At 39.3% G+C, this 25803-nt stretch overlaps 1 protein-coding gene across 1 annotated transcript in view; it reads right to left on the minus strand.

Annotated features, from left to right (window-relative positions):
- Positions 1 to 7424: 7424 nt before the first annotated feature.
- Positions 7425 to 25803, minus strand: part of VCPIP1 (valosin containing protein interacting protein 1) — a 39479-nt gene continuing 21100 nt past the window's right edge. The window contains 1 exon segment of the mRNA NM_001260931.1: positions 7425 to 12545. Within this exon segment, the coding sequence (NP_001247860.1) occupies positions 11674 to 12545 (872 nt within the window). The 3' untranslated portion in view covers positions 7425 to 11673.

Consider the following 25803-nt stretch of genomic DNA (forward strand, 5'->3'; position numbering starts at 1 on the left):
ATCTCATCTCTTAAAAAAAAAAAAAAAAAAAAAAAGAGAAGTATAGTCTTCTAGGTACTGTATTAACCAGGGCTTTTCAAACCAGCATAAGCAAATCCTGGAGTATTGTCCTTTCGTTACAGGAGGATGGGAAGCAGTAGGGACAGCTGTGTGGATGGTGCATATTCCTGGGGAAGCAATTTAAAGATTTAGAGTAGAAAATGAATTACGTATTTTTTATTATTTACATAATAAAAATACAAATATATTTATCATATTTCCAAACTGAATTTGTAGAGATAAAACAATTCGCAAATAAAATGCCAAAAATTAGCCAGGTGTGGTGGCATGCGCCTGTAATCCCAGCTCCTTGGAGGCGGAGGCAGGGAGAATTGCTTGAATCCGGGAGGCAGAGGTTGCAGTGAGCCGAGATCATGCCACTGCACTCCAACCTGGGCAACTGGGCAAGACTCGTCTCAAAAAAAAAAAAAAAGTGAATAGTGGGACATAAAACAAGATAGTTGAAGTGTCTGTTAATCTTGTCCACAATCTATTCCTACTTTCTTCTTGTGGAAAAACTGCTAATGAATTTATACCCAGGCAAAAACAAGAAGCTTGTTCTCCAAATAAATTAAATTATAATGACTGCCTTGATTTCACTGGGTGAAGAAATAGGTGAAAAAACAATTACAATGTTTGCCTTGAAAAAACTCCAACTTCTAATTGGTGTCCCGGGGGGGGGGGGGAACCCTTTTCATTTTATTATTTTTTTAATTATTCTAGGGAAAATGAAACCCTTTTCATTTTAATATTTGGGACCACCTTGGCTATTTATTTGCTTAATTAAACTATAGACTTTTAAAAAGGCACTTATGGCTAAAAGAACATAACTTGAATCCCATCAACCTTCACAAAGGTTGTAAATGTAATAAATAGGATAGTTGTATGTAAAAGTAATAAATAGGATAGTTGATTTAAAAAATTAGGAAGTAGAATGAGAAGATAAGGGATTTCAGAAAGTGTAAAAATGCTAATTTCTTATTTTTCATAGGGAGAGTCAAGAGATAATGTTTGAAATTAATGGATTAATAAACAGAGACCTAACTATATTATTTAAAGTTATAGAGAAACCTAAAAAGGGCAAGGGAACTAGTATTTTTCACAATGGAGGAATAAAATACTGTCTAAAGTCGACAAATCAAGAGATTATACCTATGATATCTTATTTAAATTGTGGAGGTAACCACCAAAGATAGAACAGTTGATTTAGCGATTGGGATGGGAGAACTGGGTGCCTTCTATAGTTTTGAATTATTTTAGCCATGTACATGTATTCCTTTGAGAATAAGTTTTTGTTTGGTTGTTTTGTTTTGTTTTGTTTTTGAGATGGAGTCTTGCTATGTCGCCAGGCTGGAGTGCAGTGGCGCATCTCGGCTCACTCCAAGCTCCGCCTCCTGAGTTCACGCCATTCTCCTGCCTCAGCCTCCCGAGCAGCTGGGACTACAGGCGCCCACCACCTCGCCCGGCTAATATTTTGTATTTTTAGTAGAGACAGGGTTGCACCGTGTTAGCCAGGCTGGTCTCGATCTCCTGACCTCGTGTTCTGCCCGCCTTGGCCTCCCAAAGTGCTGGGATTACAGGCGTGAGCCACCGTGCCCGGCTGAGAATAAGTTTTAAATGGGAAAAAATTAAAGCCTATTTCAATGAGAACTTTTCCAGATAGTAATTTTCCTAATTACCCCATGTACTAAACATAAATTTAATAACATTCTAACGTTTAGAAAAGAGCCAAATCACCTGCCATAAGAAAGATCACGTAATGATAATCCTAAATTGAAATGGAATACTGTAAGCACAATTTAAGATAGGCAGTTGATTACTAGACGCTTAGGCAGTCCCACTGCTTAACGGAAACAGAGGTGACAGATACTGGTATAGGCTGTGAGAAGCTATAGGAAGAACTGAAACTAATCTTTCTAGGTCGGGCACCATGATTTGTGCCTGTAATCCCAGCACTTTGGGAGCCGAGGTGGGTGGATTGCTTGAGTTCAGGAGTTCGAGACCAGCCTGGGCAACATGGAGAGACCCCCATCTCTACAAAAAATACAAAAATTAGCCAAGAGTGGTTGGTGTACGACTGTAGTCCCAGCTTCTTGAGAGGCTGAGGCACAAGAATCACTTGAACCCATGAACAAAGATCATCCGCAGCACTCCAGCCTGGGCAACAGAGTGAGACTCCGTCCAAAAAAAAATAAAAATGCCAGGCGCAGTGGCTCACGCCTGTAATCCCAGCACTTTGGGAGGTCGAGGCGGGCGGATCAGGAGGTTGGAGATCGAGACCATCCTGGCTAACACGGTGAAACCCCGTCTCTACTAAAAAATACAAAAAGTTAGCCAGGCCTGGTGTCCGGCGCCTGTAGACCCAATTACTCGGGAGGCTGAGGCAGGAGAATGGCATGAACCCGGGAGGTGGAGCTTGCAGTGAGCAGAGATCGCGCCACCGCACTCCAGCCTGGGAGACAGAGCGAGACTCCGTCTTAAAAAAAGAAAGAAAAAGGCTGGGTGCTGTGGCTCATGCCTGTAATCCAGTACTTTGGGAGGCCGAGGTGGGTGGATCACTTGAGGTCATGAGTTCGAGACCAGCCTGGGCAACATGGTGAAACCCTGTCTCTACTAAAAATACAAAAATTAGCTGGGCGTGGTGGCATGTACCTGTAGTCCCAGCTACCTGGGAGGCTGAGGGACGAGAATCACTTGAACCCGGGAGGCAGAGGTTGCGGTGAGCCGAGATCGCACCACTGCACCCCGACCTGGGTGATAGGGCAAGACTCAGCCTCAAAAAAAATAAAATAAAATAAAATAAAGAAACTAATCTTTCTATAGTCCTGCTAATGTTGAAAGAAATCAGAATAACTGAGGGCTTCTAATCCCTAATTTGATTCTGGCTTCACTGTTTTGCTTACATTTGTGTTATTCATCTATGTATCTAATTTACATTGGTCATATTACAAAGACACCTTTTCATTTCAAAGGAGAAGCTTATGTATGTTACTTTTGTATACTCAGTGCAGAATCCCATTCCTTGCTAAAGGTTTTTCTTTTTCTCTAGCAACCCTATTTTCAACAGTTTTCTCAAAGTTCCTCATCCTTTTCTATTCAGCTGGCTCACTGCCCCCTTATAGGAAAGATCTGGAGTCTAAAGTATGGCAAACATAAGCATCCCATTTAATTTTGTTTGATAAACTGACCTAGTTAGTAAAATATTTTTGGAGATACTGAGTCTTGCCAATTTATTTTTAAGAAACAGGGACTCACTTTGTTGACCAGGCTGAGTGCCATGACACAATCATAGCTCACTTATAAACTTCCCCAGCCTCCTGAGTAGCTGGGACTACAGGCATGCACCACCGCACCCAACTAATTTTTTTTCAATAGTGTTGGGGTCTCGCTATGTTGCCCAGGCTGGTCTTGAATTCCTGGCCTCAAGTGATCCTCCCATCTCTGCTTCCCCATGCACTGGGCATGATCCTCCATCCCTGGCCAGTTTGATTTTTTTTTTTTTTTTTTTTTTTTTGAGACGGAGTCTTGCTTTACTGCCAAGACCGGAGTGCAGTGGCGCCATCTTGGCTCACCACAACTTCCACCTTCCGGGTTCAAGCAATTCTCCTGTCTCAGTCTCTCGAGTAGCTGGGAGTACAGATGCATGCCACCATGCCTGGCTAATTTTTGTATTTTTAGTAGAGACTGAGTTTCACTAAGTTGACCAGGCTGGTCTCGAACTCCTGACTTTGCGATCTGCTGGCCTTGGCCTCCCAAAGTGCTGGGATTACAGACATGAGCCACTGCGCCTGGCTGGCCAATTTGATTTTTAAGTATCCTATCAATTATTTAGGTTTCAGATGGTACATCACCTCTCAGGAAGCATTCCCTAACCATTTCACAGGTCAGGTTAATTCCTCTTGCAGCATAATCCCACACCACCCAATGCTCCCCCAATATGTACAGTTACTTGCTTGTTTAAATGTATCTCTCTCTCTCACTAAAAATGTAAGTGTAATGAAGGCAGGAAGTGTCTTTTTCAGTTTATCATTCCTTATGTTTAGCAAAGTACCTGACACATGATTCCATAGAAATAAATTTTCTAGGTGAGATGCATATAGCCCATGAACTATTTTTTGAGAAACATCACCTTTGGGAAACCTCCCCTCCAAAGCAGCAGACACACTTAGTAAACAAGAATTATTTTAGGTCCTTGAAAAACTGGACTTTAACCAGTGATTCTCAAATGTACCCAGGTTAGTCATGTAAGAAATTCTGAAACTCTTCCTTAAAGCACCTCCAAATTTACAGGAGGCAAGAAAACAAATTCAAGGAAGGAAGAACTTGGGATAGAGGACTAGGGTCCAGGAAGGGAACTAGTAGGAAGTGAAATTAAAGCTGTTGCTCATGCCTGTAATCCCAGCACTTCTGGGATTTGAGACTAACCTGAGCAACATAGGGGAACCCTTTCTCTACAAAAAATAAATTAGCCAGGTGAGGTGACACACATCTGTAGTCCCAGCTATTTGGAAGGCTGAGACAGCAGGATCACTTGAGCCCAGGAGTTTGAGATTGCAGTGAGCTATGATGCCACCACTGGGCACTCCAGCCTGCACAGCAGAGTGAGACCATCTCTTTAAAAAAAAAAAAAAAATTTTTAAAAAGCCAGATACTCTATACACTGAAATCAATTAAAACCATGTTGGTGTATCTGAAAACAAGCTAGATTGAACAATAAATGTAAAGACTTATGTGACCACCAAATTTTATTCCTTTGCTAAATTACAAATGTAGCATTAAAGTTAAGAGCATAGACCCTGGAGTCTTAAACATCTGGATTTAAATCTTAGCTCTGCCACCTAACTCCAGGACTTTAGGTAAACCAACTAATCAACTTGTTTCCTAAAAGATGATAATGATAGTACCCAACCACGAAGGGTTTTGACGGTTAATTTAATTATTGCATGTAGTGTTCAGCCTATTGCCCAGATATAAGGAAAAGAGTCACTAAACGTTAGCTATTACCAATGTGTTTTGTGATCATCTCCATCTTTGGGATGTAAGCTCTAAGGACACATGGAATTTGTCTCATTTGGAACTGTTTCCCAGGTTTTTAAAACAGGCATTTGATCAGTACTTGTTTAAAATAATGAATAACCCCTCTATTTAGTAGAGACCCCGTTTCTACTAATACAAAAATTAGCCAGGCATGGTGGCGGGCGCCTGTAATCCCAGCTACTCGGGAGGCTGAGGCAGGAGAATTGCTTGAATCTGGGAGGCAGAGGTTGCAGTGAGCTAAGATGGTGCCACTGCACTCCAGCCTGGGCAGCAGAGCGAGACTCAGTCTCAAAAAAGAACAGAAAATAAAAAATAAAATACTGATTCCATCAATCAAATATAAAAATGTCATCATTTTATAGGTAGACTTCGGACTATACCTGTTTCTATAAATAGAACAAACAGGGATAATCCCCCCCCCAATTCCTACATAATGTATCTGTTTTTCAAATAATTTATGTGGTATGACAAATGGGCCAAAGACAGGTTTACTTCTAAGGAGTGTGCAAATTTGAAGAGCCCATATGTTTTTCACCTCAGTGTATCATATACAGTTCAGAAAATCAATTAAAGACTTACTTCAGTTTTTCTATATACATTTTTAATGATTAGAAACAATCGATTATTAAGTCAGAATTGCAGTTACTGGGGTCTGAAAGAGCCAGACAATAAAAATAAAATCCATAATGAGCTGTTATAAGTAGGATGTTTATCTTACTTACTAAAGAGTTTTTGAGAATTCTATTCTGATGGTATGTGACCAATGGCATGCATATACAAGACCTCAAGTCCAAGTTTGGGATAACTGTAGTCAACACCTAAAGGAAAGGTAATTATGTTTAGTTTACATGGGGCTCATACCCATGTCACTTGTCCCATCAGCACTATGCCCTCTGCAAGTGAGACTATGACGACAATGGTAGGCAGAACAAAAGGTTAACAATTATGAAAACACAAGGTTACAGAAGAAATGGAGGCCTTGAAAGGCTCCAAGACTTGCCTTGGGTCACAGAGCACACTGTCGGTTCATGAGATTCTCAGTGCTGCACATGGTCATAAAGCCCTTGCATAAATGTTTGAATGTACAACCATCTATTTTTTAGTCAATTATGTACAAGTAAAATAAGTTTTAATGTAACAAATTACTTAAATAATGTGTGCCCTGTGAAGATTTATCCCACTTAATGGCAACTGAACTCTACCATATTACATTAACATATAACAATAGCGAATATTTACTATGTGTCAGGCACTCTTCTAATCATCAGATACGTGTTAACTCATTTAATACAGCCACCCTAGGAGCAGATGTGATTATCATCCTCTCACAGAGGAATGCACAGAGAGGTCACAGAAAGCAGCGTACCAGGACTCAGACCTAGAAAGTCTGGTGTCTAAGGCTAGACTCTAAATTACTGAGTTAAATGATCTAATAAAATGTATATTACGCATATACAGTAAAACTTAAAAGTAAGTATGTGTTGACTGCTAAGCTACACAAATGTTATTTAGTACTATTATCTGTAATTCCTTTCATTTATCACTAACCAGTATTTTTTTTAAACCACCACAAAATCAAGTTCTCTATTAGAATTTGCCTTTATTTTTGAATATTCAGTAAGCATTATGGCCCAATTATGTAATATGTCTAAAGAAATTTTGCTGGCTGGGTGCAGTGGCTCACGCCTGTAATCCCAGCACTTAGGGAGGCAGAGGAGGGCAGATCATTTGAGCTCAGGAGTTCAAGACTGGCCTGGGCAACATGGCAAAACCCTGTCTCTACAAAAAATACAAAAATTAGCCAGGTGTGGTGGCACATGCCTGTAGACTCAGCTATTCAGGAGGCTGAGGTGGGAGGATCACTTGAGCCCAGGAGGTTGAGGCTGCAGTGAGCCCTGATCGTGCCACAGCAATCCAGCCTGGGCAGCGGAGTGAGACCTGTTTAAAAAAAAAAAATTGTGCACTCTTTTTTCACTGGGTCCATTTCATCTAGCAATGAAATCTACATTAAGGGGAAAAATTACTATTCCTGTATGATAACTCACTTAAGTTCAACAAGAAAACTTTAAGAATTTCTTTATAAAACTGAATTATATGTTCATGCATTGTAATTCCAGGAAACTAAAGAATATAAAATTACCTTTAAAAACTAATGTGGAGAATTTCAGGGGAAAATCAGTATTAACTTATAGTTTTATTACTGATATAAAAGAAAACCTCAAATACTGTACAGTAAGGTATGTTGTAGAACACTATAATACACTATTACCAATTATTCATTACTCAAATGTAATATATACAGCAATCACGAAATCAGAAAATAATGGGCAACAGCCAGTGCCTTAAGGGTGACATAACATCTATACTATTTTATTGAGCAGTTAAAGCACTTGCTATTTTTCTAAATATTTACACTATTACTGCTTATGTTTACAAATTCTAAATATCGTTTCCCTCCAAAAAGTAGACTTTCCAGTTCTTGGCACTAATTCTTAAGTCAAATAAGCCTGGAAATACTGATAACCTTTTCATTATTTTATTGCTCTACCACAGGCATAAGGGCTCAGGACGAGATTTCTGCATTCTAAAGAAAAGTATGCAACACCTTAAACTTTTAAAAACTAAGTAATTGATACTCACAAGCAGGTAACATCAACTAAAACTTTTTTCTTTACTAATTTTTCCTTTTCTTTTACAAGAGAATAATCATTAATATTATACTACAAAAGCATGTAGTCTCCATAATTAAAAAATTAAATGTCAGATATACAAGTAATGGCATTTTCTCCAATAATTCACAATTTTTACAATTTCTGCTATTTTGGAACAAACATTAAAATTCCCACGATTTAGGTATCATTAAATATTAACTGAAACACTTAGCATCTCAAAGAATTATCAAGAATGGTAGAACTTGTAATTAACTCTATAACTTACATTGGTGATATAGTTCCCCTGTTATTTTATTTCTTAAATATACATTCTACTAAGCAATATTTTCATGTGAACAGCTCTGGTTTGAAAAATTAATTTATACTGTGAAGAGCCTTAAGATTGTACAATTTTGTTAAATTATATGATAACCTTGAATGGTAGGATACATTTACTCGACTTAGAATATGGCGCTCACTATTATTATTATAAATGGTCATTTTTAATTCACATTAAGTGGAATTTAATCCAGTTTTGCAAAGGCTTTGTTTTTATAAAAAGCTTAAGATGGAAACCTTGCTTTGAGAACCGTAAAACTCAAAATCTGTGCTGCAGTATTTTAAGTATGGACCGATTGAAATTACTATTGAAAAATGAAGACAAAACTGTATTGATATTCTGAAATAAACACTTTATGCTGTCACTATATTGACCAGTTGAAGTGTAATTAATGACAGAAGTAAATTTTTTACCTAAAGGTTATTAGTGAGGTCTACATATTTAGAGAGTTATTCAGTAGCAGATAGTATTGGTAGGTAACTACATAAAACAATACTTTTATACATTTTGCATTTAGTAGCTAACATGTGATGTCAGTACAATTCTCAAAAACCTGTCATTAGTAGTATGAGTTGCTAGCAAGTGATCTTCCCTGAGGTAAGAGACCATATGCAAAAGTCAGTGTTCATCTCCAATGAAGATACTTAAAAATAATGGCATTAAGGACCTGTGGCCAGGAATTATGGATGCATTTCAGATTGATATATTAATTGCAAGCAGTAGGCTTGACTGTAAAAACCAAACTAAAAATCACTGGAAGACACAGAGCCAGTATCAGTCAAAAAAAGTTAGTATTTGCTAACTTTCTCAGGCCTCTACCCTAACATTTTCCAATAAAATATCTGAAACAGAGTGAAGCGGGAGAAATGGGTTTGCTCTTTAACTAGTTCCTGAGTAACCATTCTCATGGAGTTAATTATATTCTATTTTAATATATGGCAGCATCTTGTTTTCTTCAACTTACACCAATTTCTCACTACCAGTATTCTAGATATATACTATCTTCAACACTACCTGGACTTTAGGTCATCAACTTAAATTTGGTATGATTAACTATAGAATGGATTATTGAAGAAAAAATTTACAACTTTATTTCAGTGTTTAGTGAAGCACTGCAAACAGAATTGCAGGAATGCATTTTAGTTATAATCTTACATCTAGGGCTAAAAAAAATTTTTTTTTACCTGAGATGTCTAGCTTGCACTCCAAGATGTGGCTATATCACAAATGGCAGTACTAGAAAAATAACCATTCTACAGTAATGTATTTGGTTATGAAAACCATATGGAAAGACAAAGGATGATATTTAAAAACTTAAAGAAACCCTATTCTAAAACTTTTTTGTGAGGATACCTGGCCTACTTCTCAAAAACCATCAATCACCCCCACCAAATTTTCAGCTGATTTGAAATAATTTCAAGAAATTTGATCACTTATCAGAATTGAGCCTTTTATTCATTTATCAAGGGAGAACCCAAACTGTTACTGTACTATTCATACCTAACTGGCTTTTAAATAGCATTGCTGTAGCTAGAGAAATAAAGTTGTCAGAGATTAAGTCCATCTTCTAACATTCACATACGCATTCTAATTTGCACTAAATGTAAGAATAGGGAGATAAAGTTTGTTTCTGATATTTTATGTTAATGCTATGAGAGATCTGTCAGTTATCAATGAAGAAAATATTTGTTACAGATGATTATATCATTTTACATGAAAGCAGTGCATTTTTTGATTAAACAGTTTTCCTGTATTTAAATCCCCCTCAAAAAAGTTCCAGTGGCTGAAAGAGCCAAAAATAATTATAGTGGTTAGTGAAGTGATATTTGTAATTTGTAGTTTAATACACAGAAGCCACCTTTACTAAGTAGTGAATAGTATTTGGTAGCTACAGCTCTTATTTTATGCAAAAATAGTGTACAATATAAAAGTTTAAAAATTTCCTGCTGTTTTGATAGGGAGAAGATGCTTGAAAGAAAATTTAGGATGAAGATAAAATATGAAGACAAAACGTGATAATGTGACAAAAACTAACCCAAATATATATTTTGTTCAGATACACCTGTAAAATGTCTAGATTCTCCATTCTTTCCTTATTTAAAATAGAGTAGTTTAAGAAGTGGGTTCAGTTAGAGATACTTTCACAGAAAGATGACCAAAATCTGCCTTATCTGGAAACACAAGTTAAAGTACTGTCTATATCCCTTATGAATCAACAGGCAGAGATTTTTAAACATCTGATAAAATACTTTCTGACATACATTTTCTTAGAATTACAAACACAGTTCTGCATCTGTTACATGTGCAAACAGAGACAGCCAGGCTTTGAATGCTCTAGGTAAGAGATTGTATTAACATACATTTTGTCTTTCAGCCATTCAAATTCAACTTAATTTCAGTGAACGGAGGAAAAATATGGGTTGAAATGTACATTTCAGAATACAGATTTGCAGAATAAAATAAAATAGTGCAATACCAATCTCAGGATAAACACTCTTTTGTTGTTTTTAAGGAATAAGCATGAAAGCTGCTTCTCAAGGAAACTGGCACTAAAGATTTGATGAATACACTAAGCAAACACCCAGCTGATCAGGGTGTGATGCAGTAAAATTTGCATCTAAACCCAAGTGAAGCCAACAAATACAGAAACTTATGGATTCTAAGAAAAAAAGAAAAGAAAACATTTTGGCTCAAAGGGGCGTAAATACACTTAGCATATACAGGCTTAAATACCACTGATCAAAATTGTAGAACAATTAACTCATTCATAAACTCTTATTTATAAATTCTCTACTGCTACCATTATTTCTTTTTCTACCACACTTTGCAATCAACTTTTCTGCAAGATTAAAAAAAAAAAAAAATCAGGTGGTTCTTGACCAAGCCAGGAATCAAAAATAATGGTAACATATTAATAACGCACACACACAATTGGCTGTGTTGACTCAGACAGCAACACAACTGAATCACATTGACCTCATCAATCTAGAAGAGATTTTTCCCCAACCTTGCACAAATCAGCAAAATGTTATATCATTACATTCTATTCTCAAGACATTTTCGCCAAGAAATCTCTATGAATGTGTTTACGTTCATGGAAACACTTGCATCCCACTGTCTAATAAATAATTGTATGAATTTTAAGATACAATTTAGTCCAGATAAAATTCAAGTTTACGTAAACCTTTTGACACTAGTATGTGAGATGGTTACCTTGATGACATCAACATTAGCAAAATCTCATTTCCCCTCCATTTCTAGCCTTTTCAGAAATCAAACATATTTAGTAAGACAATTTTCTTGTTGGAAACATTAACACTTTTGTGGAATTAAAATTACAAAGAACTTCCAATGAACCACATACATGGAAGAAAGTCATCTCAGCAGATCTAATAGCTAATTTATAGAAATTCAGAGCCAGCCTGGGCAGCAGTATATTAAAAGCTATGGCCAATCACACACTTGCTATCATGCACTGAATAACAAGATATAATCTTTGAATTACATACGTACAAGATTTTTAATGACTAATCAAGTTACGTGGCCCAGCCAACAAATATTACATATTCACAATAAACATTCTGCCTTTATTAGCCTCTAATTAAATCAAGAGTGATCCATTGGCTCAGTTGTGTTAGTCATCTCAGCATCTTGACTATCCATCTCTTCAAGCTCCTCCACGGAATTTCCCCTTTGTGCTTTTGACCTTGTGGCAAAGGCTGCTCCCAGTGCATCTGCTACACAGCCATCAGTTGTTTCTGTATTCAAATTTTCAGTACCACCAGTTAAAGGAAAAGATTCAGGCAAGCCAGTCTGAAGACTCCCAGACTTTGCAGAAGAACTCACAACTTCTATTTTCCTTTGAGGAAGATCAGATGGTGACTGCTCTGTACTTTGATCCCGCAAGTGCCTGTCCATTGAAGCCTGAATAGAAGAAACCATTTCCTGCAATTTTTTTCGCTGGGCCTCAACCAAATCAGGATCAAGCTGCCTGCCGTCTCTCATTGTTACTACTCCAGGAGCTATTCGAATAAGCTCACTATTACTAGAGGAAGCTGTGAATACAGAAGGCTCTGTTTTAGTGGAACTATTACTAAAGTCTGTCCCTGTGTTATGCTTTCTTACAACTGAAGTTTCCCTAGCTCTTGGATCAAGGTGTGGGTTACCAGATGCAGTTCCTAAAGAATGCCCTTTTCCCTGAAAGGCAGTTACGTTATGAAGTTGCTCAGATTTCTTTTTTACTACTCCACCACTACCTAGTTTTAATAGCCCATGTGAGGGACTTGATTCCCTACTTCTTGTAGTAGCCTCTGCTCGAACCTGACTTACAGCCTCTTTAACTAAATCTTCAACATCAGGACCAATGGGGAAATGTCCTGCAGCATCCACACACAATTCCAGTCTATCTTCAGAAGCATTATAGACAAAGGTTTTGCCAGGCAGATGTGGAAAAGTACAATGCTTGCCATCAGCCATTCCTAAAAAGGGGAAAAGATATTTAACATATTAAAATCTTAAGTTATTAACAAAAGTGTAGTCAAGACAATTATAGTTAAAATAGTGAATTTTAAATAACAATTCACAGATAACAGCTTTCAAAACAAAATTCAATCAAATTTATTGTATTACAAAAAAGAACCATCACCACAGACCCTGAAGTAGTTTTCCCCAGAGATCTTTTTTAAAAAATCATCCTATTAGCAAAGTTAAGAATGGGGCTTGAGGTCGTGCAGTGGCTCACACCTGTAAACCCAGCACTTTGGGAGGCTGAGGCAGATGGATCACCTGAGGTCAGGAGCTTCAGACCAGCCTGGTCAACATGGTGAAACCCCATCTCTACTGAGAATACAAAAAAATAGCTGGGCGTGGCAGCAGGCACCTGTAACCCCAGCTACTCGGGAGGCTGAGGCAGGAGAATCGCTTGAACCTGGGAGGCAGAGGTTGCAGTGAGCAGAGATCACGGCACTGCACTCCAGCCTGGACAACAAGAGTGAAACTCCATCTAAAAAAAAAAAAAAAAAAATTGGGGCTTGAGGCCAGGTACCGTGGCTCATGCATGTAATCCCAGCACTTTGGGAGGCAGACGGGTGGATCACCTGAGGTCAGGAGTTCAAGACCAGCCTGGCCAAAATGGTGAAACCCGTCTCTACTACTAATACAAAAAAAAAAAAAAAATACCCGGGTGTGGTGGCATGAGCCTATAGTCCCAGCTACTCAGCAGGCTAAGGCAGCAGAATCGCTTGAACTTGGGAGGCAAAGGTTGCAGTGGGCCAAGATCAAATCACTGCACTTCAGCCTGGGCGACAGAGTAAGACTCTGTCTCAAAAAAAAAAAAAAAAAAGAATGGGGATTGAAACAAACAGCTGAGCTATAAGGAAAACACAATGTCAACAAATAAAAGAATATACTTTTATTACTAAAATTCAAATTATGAACTTTGCCAAAACAGTTATCAAGGCAAAGTGAGGTATACCTAACTTGTTACACAGTGTGTTGAACTAAAAATCAAGTCATCCTATTGAACTGTAAAATACCAGAAAGGTGTTTTCACAGTGTGCCATAGATATGTATCTTTCACAAATATAAAAAATAAGAGCTTTCAAAATAAGATATTCCATAGTTAAAGCAGTAGCTATGGGGCACATTTAGAAAAACTAAATAATGCACTATGACTTCAGTGTGAACTAACACTTGCTTGTAAAAAATTTAAAATACCTTATTCAATTAAATTCCTTTGAAATAATTCTTATTCATTTCTGGTAGGCCAGAACCACCCAAGTAAGCCAGGGGTTATGGATGCTCCTCACAAGGCTCACTGCTGTTTATTTCTCCTGGTCCACTAATGCAGCAGCAGAGGATAAAAATTTTAAAGTAAACTTCTCTTATTTTCTAGTCAAGGAGGTGGTCTCACTACAGGGTATTCAAAAATTTTACACTTGTTTCAGCCTGTGTATTAAAAAAAAAAATGTGTGTTTTAAACAATCCACTACCTTTACATTTTAAAATTGTCACTCTAAGTATACTCCACATATGTGACAGTAAGACTTTTCCAATTTATAACATTATATACTATTTTGAAAAAAAAGATAAAGAACATTTTATAATATATGGTACATAGTAATATGTTTATGGCAAAATATAAAGGCAAAAGTAAACTAGTTAGAAACAAATGAAAGGGTAAGTGCTAGCTACAGAAATTCAGAGAGGAGGGATAATGAATAAACTCAGGAATGCTTTGTGGGCATTTAGCATTCTACAGTTTTGTAAGATATTAAGAATAGTTCTTCCTTCCCTTAAAAGAGCTTCAATGGTTCTAATGTACCTCTCTGAGAATATTCCAAACAACTAGCAAAAATAGCTCAGTTGCAAATGAATAAATAACATACATTAATTTCAAATAAACATTAATTTCAATGGTAGCTAAAGTATCAATTAATAAAAATCCAAGTAGAATTTCCTCTTGACACATTTTCAGCAGAGATAAATGACAAAAACAGACATGCCAAAGTTGAAGTCAGAGATGTTGTCTAAATACTACTTTTCTGGGCACATCTGGAATGAGTTTATTGGTTACCAATCCCTGTCCTCAGAGATCTATAAATTATAGCTCAGGAAACAAAGGTAGCAAAGAAGAGAATTTTATAAGGCCAAAACTGCCTCAAGGCAAAGCTTTTAAACATCCATCTGAATAGATAACATCTACTGAGCCTCACTATGTGCCAGGAACTAAAATAGACTCTGAGGATTTAAAAATAAAATACCATAATTCTTAGAAGACAGATACAAACAGATTATTATAATACAATTGGGTAAGTATAATGATGGGTATATTACTCATTTCACTCAATTATTTAAAGATTAAATGAGAAAACATTTAAGCACATTAAAAACATTAAAACAATGAAGCACATACCACAGTGCCTAATATCAATCAGGTAGTCAATATGTTTTAATTCTTCTATTAGAACAAAAAGGCCGGGCGCAGTGGCTCAAGCCTGTAATCCCAGCACTTTGGGAGGCCGAAGCGGGCGGATCACAAGGTCAGGAGATCGAGACCAGGCTGGCTAACACGGAGAAACCCCATCTCTACTAAAAAATACAAAAAACTAGCCAGGCGAGGTGGCGGGTGCCTGTAGTCCCAGCTACTCGGGAGGCTGAGGCAGGAGAATGGCGTAAACCCGGGAGGCCGAGCTTGCAGTGAGCTGAGATCCAGCCACTGCACTGCAGCCTGGGCGACAGAGTGAGACTCCGTCTCAAAAAAAAAAAAAAAAGAAGAACAAAAAGGTTTTGTGACCGGGCATGGTGGCTCACTACTGTAATCCCAGCACTTTAGGAGGCCAAGGCAGGCAGATCACTTGAGGTCAGGAGTTCAAGACCAGCCTGGCCAACATGGTGAAACCCAGTCTCTACTAAAAATACAAAAAGTAGCTGGGCATGGTGGTGTGTGAGCCTGTAGTCCTAGCAACTGGGGAGGCTGAGGCAGGAGAACTGTTTGAACCCAGGAGGTGGAGGTTGCAGTGAGCCGAGATGGTGCCACTGTACTCCAATCTGGGCGACAAAGCAAGACTCTCAAAAAAAAAAAAAAAAAAGGTTATGCAGTTGTTTCCAGATTGCTACTGTGATGCTTTCCCTTGGCTATCCCTAGAAAGAGTCATAGTTCCACATAAGTTCATCACAGTATTACTTACAATGCAACAATGGAAAAAATCTCAATTTTCAACAAGAAATAATTAAGTAAATTATTTCCTATCTACCTGATGGAAGTATATGCAGCTATTAAAATTTAGATAAATAGGCCTGGTGCTGTGGCTCACACCTGTAATCCCAGCACTTTGGGAGGCCGAGGCGGGCAGATCATGAGGTCAAGAGTTTGAGACCAGCCTGGCCAACATCGTGAAACCCCATCTTTACTAAAAATACAAAAATTAGCCAGGCATGGTGGTGCGCGCCTGTAGTCCCAGCTACTCAGGAGGACGAGGCAGGGAGAATTGCTTGAACCCAAGAGGTGGAGGTTGTGGTGAGCCAAGATCGTGCCACTGCCCTCCAGTCTGGGCAACAGAGCAACACTCCATCTCAAAAAAAAAAAAAAAAAAAAATTAGATAAATAAAAAAGCTGTGATGCCTAATATATACAGTAAAATGTGCATGATGCTGCAATAGCAGGAAAAAAATCTAAGTACTATGATTACATTCTTGCCTAAAACATGTATGTATAAGACAAATATTTTTAAATGATAGGTGACGTTTCCCATTTCTATAGTTTCTGGACGTTTATACCGTTATTAAAAAACTCCAGCCAGGCGTGGTGACTCAGCATGTTGGGAGGCTGAGGCGGGAAGATCGCTTGAGGCTAGGAGTTTGATACCAACTGGGCAACATGCTAAGACCCTGGTATCTACAAAAATACAAAAGGTTAGCTGAGAGTGATGGAGTACACCTATAGTCTCAGTTTTTTGGGAGGCTGAGGCAGGAGGATCATTGAGCTCTGGAGTCTAAGGCTGCAGTGAGCTATTACTGAGCCACTGAACTCCAACATGGGTGATAGCAAGAAACTGTCTAAAAACAAAACAAAAAACAAATGCCCCAATTTAAAATATATATTTAAAAATCAATGGATAGGCCAGGCACAGTGGCTCACACCTGTAATCCCAGCACTTTGGGAGGCCTGGGCAACAGAGCAAGACTCCGTGTCAAAAAAAAAAAAAAAAAAAAAAAGGATATACTTTAAACACAATACAAATACTGTTGTGATACTTTTAAGCATAATTGTTTATGGGTGTTTTTGGCAGGTATAGACAGAATGTTCAGATTTCATATAGTCCTTTGAATTTTAAGAAGCAAGGCACATTAAAAATTCTCTATTACATATCAACAATTCCATTACTTAAGGCCGGGTATGGTGGCTCACGCCTGTAATCCCAGCACTTTGGGAGGTTGAGGCAGGCGGATCACAAGGTCAGGAGATCGAGACCATCCTGGCTAGCACAGTGAAACCCCATCTCTACTAAAAATACAAAAAAAAATTAGGCTGGTCTGGTGGCGGGCGCCTGTAGTCCCAGCTACTCAGGAGGCTGAGGCAGGAGAATGGTGTGAACCCAGGAGGTGGAACTTGCAGTGAGCCGAGATCGTGCCACTGCACTCCAGCCAGAGCAACACTCCGTCTCAAAAACAAAACAAAACAAAACAAAAATTCCATTACTTATATATGCTCATGATATGTATGCTAGTATTTATAGTTAAATTATTCTTTACATTAAAAACCTAGAAACTACCCAAAAGCTCATGAGCAGAACAATGAATTGTGTTAAAAATAATACAACAGAATACTATGCAGCAGTGAAAATGAATAACCTATAGTTGAATTCATCAACATAGATGTATCTGAAAAAGTGTTGCTAAACTAAACAAGTTAGCCAGGTATGGGGCTCATGCCTGTAATCTCAGCACTTGGGGAGGCAGAGGCAAATTGACTACTTGAGCCTAAGAGTTCCAGCCTGGGCAACCTAAGGAGACCTCACCTCTACAAAAAATTTTAAAAATTAGCTGGGTGTGGTGGCACATGCCTGTAGTCCCAGCAACTTGAAAGGCTGAGGCAGAAGGATCACTTGAGCCTGGGAGGTTGAGGCTGCAGGGAGCTGTGATCATACCACTGTGCTCCAGCCTGAGAGTAAAACCCCATCTCAAAAAAAAAAAAAAAAAAAAAAAAAGCCAGGCGCAGTGGCTCACACCTGCAATCCCAGCACTTTGGGAGGCTGAGGCGGGTGGATCACGAGGTCAGCAGATCAAGACCATCCTGGCTAACACGGTGAAACCTTGTCTCTACTAAAAACACAAAAAATTAGCCAGGCACGGTGGCAGGCACCTGTAGTCCCAGCTGCTCAAGTGGCTGAGGCAGGAGAATGGTGTGAACCCGGGAGGCAGAGCTTGCAGTGAGCCGAGATCCCACCACTGCACTCCAGCCTGGGCGACAGAGCAAGACTCCGTCTCACAAAAAAAAAAAGAAAAAAAGAAATCATAGAAGAAGGTATACAGCATAATTCCATTTTTATAAAGTTCACAGGCAAAGCTGAGTATTATATAGTTAAAACTAAATTTGCCATTCATTTCTTCATTTCTCTGTACAAAAACCTGCAAGAAAAACTTACTATATACGTATATATAGTGGGGGACAGGGTCTCACTCTGTCAACCAGGCTGGAGTACAGTGGTGTGATCATGGCTCACTGCAGCCTCTACCTCCTGGGCTCAAGCGATCCTCCCACCTCAGCCTCACCTGCAGCTGAGACTATGGGCGCATGCCACCACACCTGGCCAATTTTTGTATTTTTAGTAGAGACAAGGTTTCGTCATGTTGCCCAGGCTGGTCTCGAACCCCTGGGCTCAAGCAATCTGTCCACCTTGGCCTCTCAAAATGCTGGGATTACAGGCATGAGACACCACACCTGGCCAAAAACACCATATTTTAAGTCAATTAATTTTATTCTATTTTTTGTTGTTGGGTTTGGGGGGAATGGAGTCTGCTCTCAACTCTGTTGCCCAAGCTGGAGTGCAGTGGTGCAATCTTGGCTCACTGCAGCCTCCTCCCCCCAGGTTCAAGCGATTCTCATGCCTCAGCCTCCTGAGTAGCTAGGATTAGAGGTGCCTGCTGCCATACACAAATAATTTTTGCATTTTTTGTAGAGACAGCATTTCACCATGTTGGCCAGGTTAGTCTCGAACTCCTAACCTCAAGTGATCTGCCCACCTAGGCCTCCCAAAGTGCTGGGATTATAGGCATGGGCCACCGTACCTGGCCTGAGCCAGTTAATTTTAGAATACCTTTCCAAAAATGAGGAACAGAAATAGTAATAGTATAGTTTAGTTATAATGGGCAATACTGTTTTTCAAATGTAGATGTAACCATCTGTATGTTAAGGTGGATTTGAATAAAATAAGAGAGTTATGTATGTTCCTTTCCTGTTTTTGGAAGACGGAGGTAAATGGCTGAGGTTGAGAGAGGCTTGATATGTTTTGATTCTTTGACCACAGGATGATGATGAGGAGGAGGATGATGATAATTATAAAATGGGAGCTAAATGATGAGAACATACGGACACAAAGAGGGGAATAACAACACACACTTGGACCTTTCGGACGGTAGAGGGTGAGAGGAGGGAGAGGATCAGGTGGGTGCTAGGCTAAATATATGAGTGATGAAATAATCTGTACAACAAGTTTATTTACAACAAATCCCCATGATACAAGTTTACCTAGGTAACAAATCTGCACTTGTATCCCTGAACTTAAAAATAACAGTAATCACTTGCTACATGAATCTGTTATAAAAATACAGAGAAAAATTTACCACAAATATCAGAAAAAATTCTATTTTGGAAGGTACTTTTCTGAGGATGATCCATTTTAAATGGCTCTGTTACAGTCAGAATTTTAATTTTGCAAACAATAGCTGGAATTCTAGTAACAACAACAAACATTTGCTAAGTTTTTATTAGGTACCAGATCTTCTGCTAACTGGTGTATATCCACTATCTCCTTTGATCCTCACAGTCACCCCGACATTATCATACTCACTTTACAAATAAACTGACACTTAGAAGTCAGAGTGCAATGCATCCAGAATTTGATCTCCAATGTTCTGACTCTGATACAGAAAGGAGGTGGTGAAATACTAGGCAGAAAAGGGCAGGGTCCCTGGTGGTGGCCTACCCTCAAGCCCAGACCTGCGGCCCAAAGTGAGAACATGTATTCCTGTTTTTCCGCTCAAATGTTGCTTTTTGGCCTGCCCTGCCCCCTTTCCTGTACCCATAAAAACCCCAGGCAGACCAGCAGACTGGCAGAGAAGGACAGAAGAGAAGAAAACAGCTGGATGTCACAGAGAAGTAGCTTGACTTCAGAGGGATAGCTTGACGGGGGTACTTCAGAGAAGAGTTTGGCTGGGGACAGCTGAACTCCAGGGGAAGACCACCTTTCCACTCCATCCCCTTTCCAGCTCCCCACCCCACTGAGAGCCACTTCCACCACTCAAAATCCTCCACATTCAGCACCCTTCAATTTATTCGTGCAACCTGATTCTTTCTGGATGCCAGACAAGAACTTGGGTACCAAGAGGGTGGGTGCAAAAGGCTGTCATCCTGACCCTCCACTGAGCTGTTAAACATGCTATCAGTGGAGGGGAAAGTTAAAACAGCACACTGTAACACATGCCCTCTGGGGCCCTGGGGGTCACAGGTACCCCGCTAGACGCTGCTGCAGGGCCGCACAGAGTTCTACTCCTGCCGGTGTCCAGAAGCACTCGTCCAGGCCCCTGTATCTGCTGCCTGTCCCATGAAGGGTTGAGAGCTGCGGGCTGAGTAAGCAAGCCAACCCCTTCACAAGCCCCTCCAAGGGGTCAAGGGAACTATCACGTTTCAACTCCAGAGCTCTAAACTACCTCTTAATGATAAATACCACATGCAACATTCTAAGAAATATGACCACTCTATTGAGATACAGTTCACATACAATTCACCTATTTTAAGTGTATAACCAAATGGTTTGGGATATATATGTAGTTTTTTTGGAGACAGAGTTTCCCTCTATCACCCACGCTGCAGTGTGGTAGTGCCATCATAGCTTGCTGCGACCTGGACTCAAGAGATCCTTCCGTCTCAGCCTCCCAAAGTACTGGGATTACAGGCATGAGCTACTGTGCATGGCCAGCTTTTAGCGTATTCACAGAGTTTGGAACTTTTAGAACAGTTTCATCACCCCAAAAAGAAACCCTGAACCTTAGCAGTCATTCCCTCTACCTCATTCTCAGCCCTAGGGAAGTCACTGATTGACTCTCTGTTTCTCTAAGTGTTCCTATTCTGGATATTTCACTATATGCTCTTCTGTGACTGGCTTCTTTCATATGGCATAATGTTTTCAAGGTTTGTCCATGATGTACTGAGTACCAATACTTTACTACTTTTTATTGCCAAATAATACTCCACTGTATGGCTATACCACATTTTATTTATCCAATCATCAGTTGATGGACATTTTAGTAACTTCCGTTTTAGGCTATGATGAATAATGCACCTACAAACATTTGTGTACAAATTTTGTGTGGACCTATGTTTCCATTTTTCTTGAGTATACCCCTAAGAATAGAACTGCCGGATCATAGAGTAACTCTACGTTTAATCTTTTGAGGTACTGCCAGAATTCCCAAGTGGCTGCACCATTTTTACATTCTTACCAGCAGTGTATGAGGGTTCCAATTTCTATATATTCTCGCCTACAATGCTTATTATGTGACTTTTGGACCACAGCCAGACTAGTGAGTATGAAGTATTATACCATCCCATTTTTGTTTTGATTTGCATTCCCCTGATGACTAATGATGTTGAGCATCTTTTCACGTGTGATTGGCCATTTATATATTTTCTCTGGAGAAAAATCTATTCATATCCTTTGCAGATTTTTAACTGTTATTTGTCTTTTTTGTTTAGTTGTAAGAGTTCTTTATATTCTAGATAAAAATCCATTCTCAGATATACGGTTTGCAAAAATTTTCTCCCATTCTGTGGGTTGTGTATTTATTTTCTTGATGGTATAATTTGTAGCACAGAAGTTTGCTTTTTATTTACTTTTTTCTCTTCTTATTTATGCTTTTATTTTCGTATCTAAGATTATGCCTAATCCAGGTCAATACATTTTATGCCTATGTTTTCTTCTAAGAGTTTTCTAGTTTTAGCAAGTAAACTTAGGTCTTTGATCCATTTTGAATTAATTTTGTATATGGTGTGAGGTAGAGGTCAAACCTGAGGTAGACATCAAACTTCAATATTTTGCATGCTGATATCTAATTGTCTGAGGATCACTTGTTGAAGATTATTCTTTCCCTACTGAATTGTCTCAGCACCACACTTAACATTTAAAAAATAATTTCAGGCCGGGCGCGGTGGCTCAAGCCTGTAATCCCAGCACTTTGGGAGGCCGAGACGGGCGGATCACGAGGCCAGGAGATCGAGAGACGATCCCGGCTAACACGGTGAAACCCCGTCTCTACTAAAAAATACAAAAGAACTAGCCGGGCGAGGTGGCGGGCGCCTGTAGTCCCAGCTACTCGGGAGGCTGAGGCAGGAGAACGGCGTAAACCCGGGAGGCGGAGCTTGCAGTGAGCTGAGATCCGGCCACTGCACTCCAGCCTGGGTGACAGAGCAAGACTCCGTCTCAAAAAAAAAAAAAAAAAAAAAAAATAATTTCAAACTAGAAACAAAACTATTTTGAAAATAGTAAAGATAGCCATCCCCATGCCACCCTCTTATCCTTCAACCCCCTCCCATACACAAAACACAATTGAAGGAAGTTATTTGCAATTGCATGGAAGACAGTGCATATCGATCCAGATTACTGGAATCCCCCATAATCAATCCTAATTAAATACTAACTTCTAAAAACCACTGATTAGTATCAATTTATGTCAGAAATTAGAATTTAAAAAAGAATAAAAAAAAAAAGTAGAATGAAAGATAAAAAGTTTAAAAGGGATGTAAAAAGGCCAGGCACAGTGGCTCACGCCTGTAATCTCAGCACTTTGAGAGGCCGAGGTGGGCAGATCACCTAAGGTCAGGAGTTCTAGACCAGCCTGGCCAACATGGCAAAACCCCATGTCTACTAAAAACACAAAAATTAGCCAGGTATGGTGGCACATGCCTTTAATCCCAGCTACTCGGGAGGCTGAGGCAGGAGAATCACTTGAACTCGGGAGATGGAGGTTAAAGTGAGCTGAGATTGCGGCACTGCACTCCAACCTAGGAAACAGAGTGAGACTTCGTCGCAAAAAGAAAGAAAGAAAAAAAAAGGATGTTAAAAAAAAGGGAAGGGAAGGGATGCTTAGAGAGAAATTTATAGCTTTAAATGCCTACATTAAAAAAAAATTTGTAGGCTGGGCATGGTGCCTCATGCCTGTAATCTCAGCACCTTGGCAGGCCAAGGTGGGTAGATCTCTTAAGGCCAGGAGTTCAAGACTAGCCTGGCTAACATGAAGAAACCCCGTCTCTACTAAAAATACAAAAATTAGCTGGGCATAGTGGCGCATGCCTGTAATCCCAGCTACTCAGGAGGCTGAGGCACGAGAATTGCTTGAATCCAGGAGGCGGATGTTGCAGTAAGCCAAGATTGCACCACTGCACTCCAGCCCGGGCAACAGATTGAGACTCTGTCTCAAAAAATAAAATAAAGAAATTAGGGAAAAAAAGAGCGAATTAAACCTAAAGCAGGCATAAAGAAGGAAAAAACAAAAAAAAAACATGAAAGTAGAAATCAATGAAACTGAAATCAGAAAAATAACAAACAAAAAAACCCCTATGAATCCAAACGTTTCTTTGAAAAGATCAACAGCCAGACCGGACAGCCAAAAAGAAAAGAAAAAAGAGGCACAAGTTGCCAAGATCAGAAATAAAAGAACTACAGATTCTACAGACATTAAAAGGACAACAATAGGGGAATATTAGAAACAAGTTTATGCCAACACAGCTGATAACTTGGATGAAGTGCGCAGATTTCTTGAAAGACAAAACTAACAAAGCTTACTCAAGAAGAAATAGATAATTTTAAGAGTATTCTATTAAAGAAATTAAATTTGTAGTTAAAAAACTGCCCAGTAAAGAAAACTCCAAGCAAAGATGGCTTCACTGGTGAATTCTACCAGTTAAAATAAAACTATTATAAAATCTACCAGAAAACAGAAGAAAAGAGGAGGCAAAGCTTCTCAATGCTATTTTATAAAGCCAACATTACCCTGATTAAACAGTCATTACAAGAAAACTACAGATAATTATCCTTCCTAAACACAATCACAAAAACACTCAACAAAATATTAGCAAATTAAATCCAGCAAGTAAAGTTGGTTCAACATTCAAAAAAATCAATGTAATTCACACTATCAACAAACCAAAAGAGAAAAACCATATGATCATCTTGATACATTTAGGAAAAGAGCATCTGACAAAATTCAACATCCACTCATAATATAAACTCGCAACAAACCCAGGAATAGAAAGAAATGTCCTCAATCAATCCTCAGTCTTACAAAAGGTATCTCTGAAAAACCTGCAAGCTGAATGCTTCCAAGATATGGAAAAAGGAAATAATGTCTACTCTCACCATTCCTACTCAACACTGAACTGAAGGTCCTAGCCATTGCTAATAAAATTGTCTTTTATTTCCAAAAGACATGATGATCTACATAGACAACGATCTGTTAAAAGTTGCTAAAATATGTGAGTTTAGCAAGGTCACACACAGGGTACAAGGGCAATTAAGGGCAATGTTAAAAAAAAAAAAAAAAAAAAACAATTTTAGGCCAGGTGTAGTAAAAAAAACAATTTTAGCCCAGGTTCACAACTGTAATCCTAGCACTCTGGGAGGTTGAGGCGGGCAGATTACTTTGAGCTCAGGAGTTTGAGACCAGGCTGGGCAATATAGTGAAACCCTGTCTCTACAGAAAATACAAAAATTAGCCAGGTGTGGTGGCCCACGCTTGTGGTCCCAGCTACTTGGGAGGCTGAGGCTGGAGAATCGCTTGAGCCCAGTTGGTGGTGAGGCACGGGTTGTGGGGGTTGCAGTGAGCTAAGACTGCGCCACTGCACTCCAGCCTGGGCAACAGAGTGAGACCCTATATCCAAGAAAAGGAAAAAAAGAGGCCAGGCATGGTGGCTCATGCCTATAATCCCAGCACTTTGGGAGAGGCAGGCAGATCACGAGGTCAGGAGTTCGAGACCAGGTTGGCCAACATAGTGAAACCCCATCTCTACTAAAAATAAAAAAATTAGCTAGGCATTGTTGTGTGCACCTGTAGTCTCAGCTACTCCGGAAGCTGAGGCAGGAGAATCGCTTGACCTCAGGAGGCGGAGGTTGTGCTGAGCCAAGATCGTGCCACTGCACTCCAGCCTGGGCAACAGAGCAAGACTCCATCTCAAAAAACAAAACAAAAGATAAAGAAAAAAGCAAGCCAATTTTATTTCTATGTACTAGAAATGAACAATAGGAAATTTGACATTTGTAGAAGCATCTTTTACGGTATCATCCAAAAAACAAGTATTCATGGTGATTTACACTAACAAACTATGTGCCAGACCTATATGCTGTAAACTATAAAATTTTGATGAGAGATATTAAAGACTTAATGAAGAAATATAACATTTTTGCATTTTTGGTCAGGCACAGTGGCTCATGCCTGTAATCTCAGAACTTTGGGAGGCTGAGGCAGGAGATGCCTTAAGTCCAGGAGTTCAAGACTAGCCTGGGCAATATGGCAAAATCCTGTCTCTACAAAAAAACACAAAAATTGGCAGGGTGTGGTGGTGCACACCTGTAGTCCTTGCTACTCAGGAGGCCGAGATGGGAGATCAACTGAGTCAGGAAGGTCAACGATGCAGTAAGCTGTGATTGTGTCACTGCATTCCAACCCAGGTAACAAAGTGGGACCCTGTCTCAATAAAACCAAAAACAAGAAATATAACATCTTCATGAATCAAAAGACTCAATGTTGTCAAAATATCAACTATCCCCAATTTGATCTATACAGATACTCCTTAACTTACAATGGGTTACAGCCAGATAAACTCACGGTCAAAATGCATTTTTTTTGAGACAGTCTTGCTCTGTCACCCAGGCTGGAGTGCCAGCGGTGTGATCTCGGCTCACTGCAACCTCCGCCTCCTGGGTTCAAGGGATTCTCCTGCCTTAGCCTCCCAAATAGCTGGGA

This window comes from Macaca mulatta, chromosome 8, assembly GCF_049350105.2.
Source record: "Macaca mulatta isolate MMU2019108-1 chromosome 8, T2T-MMU8v2.0, whole genome shotgun sequence".
Lineage (NCBI taxonomy): Eukaryota > Metazoa > Chordata > Mammalia > Primates > Cercopithecidae > Macaca > Macaca mulatta.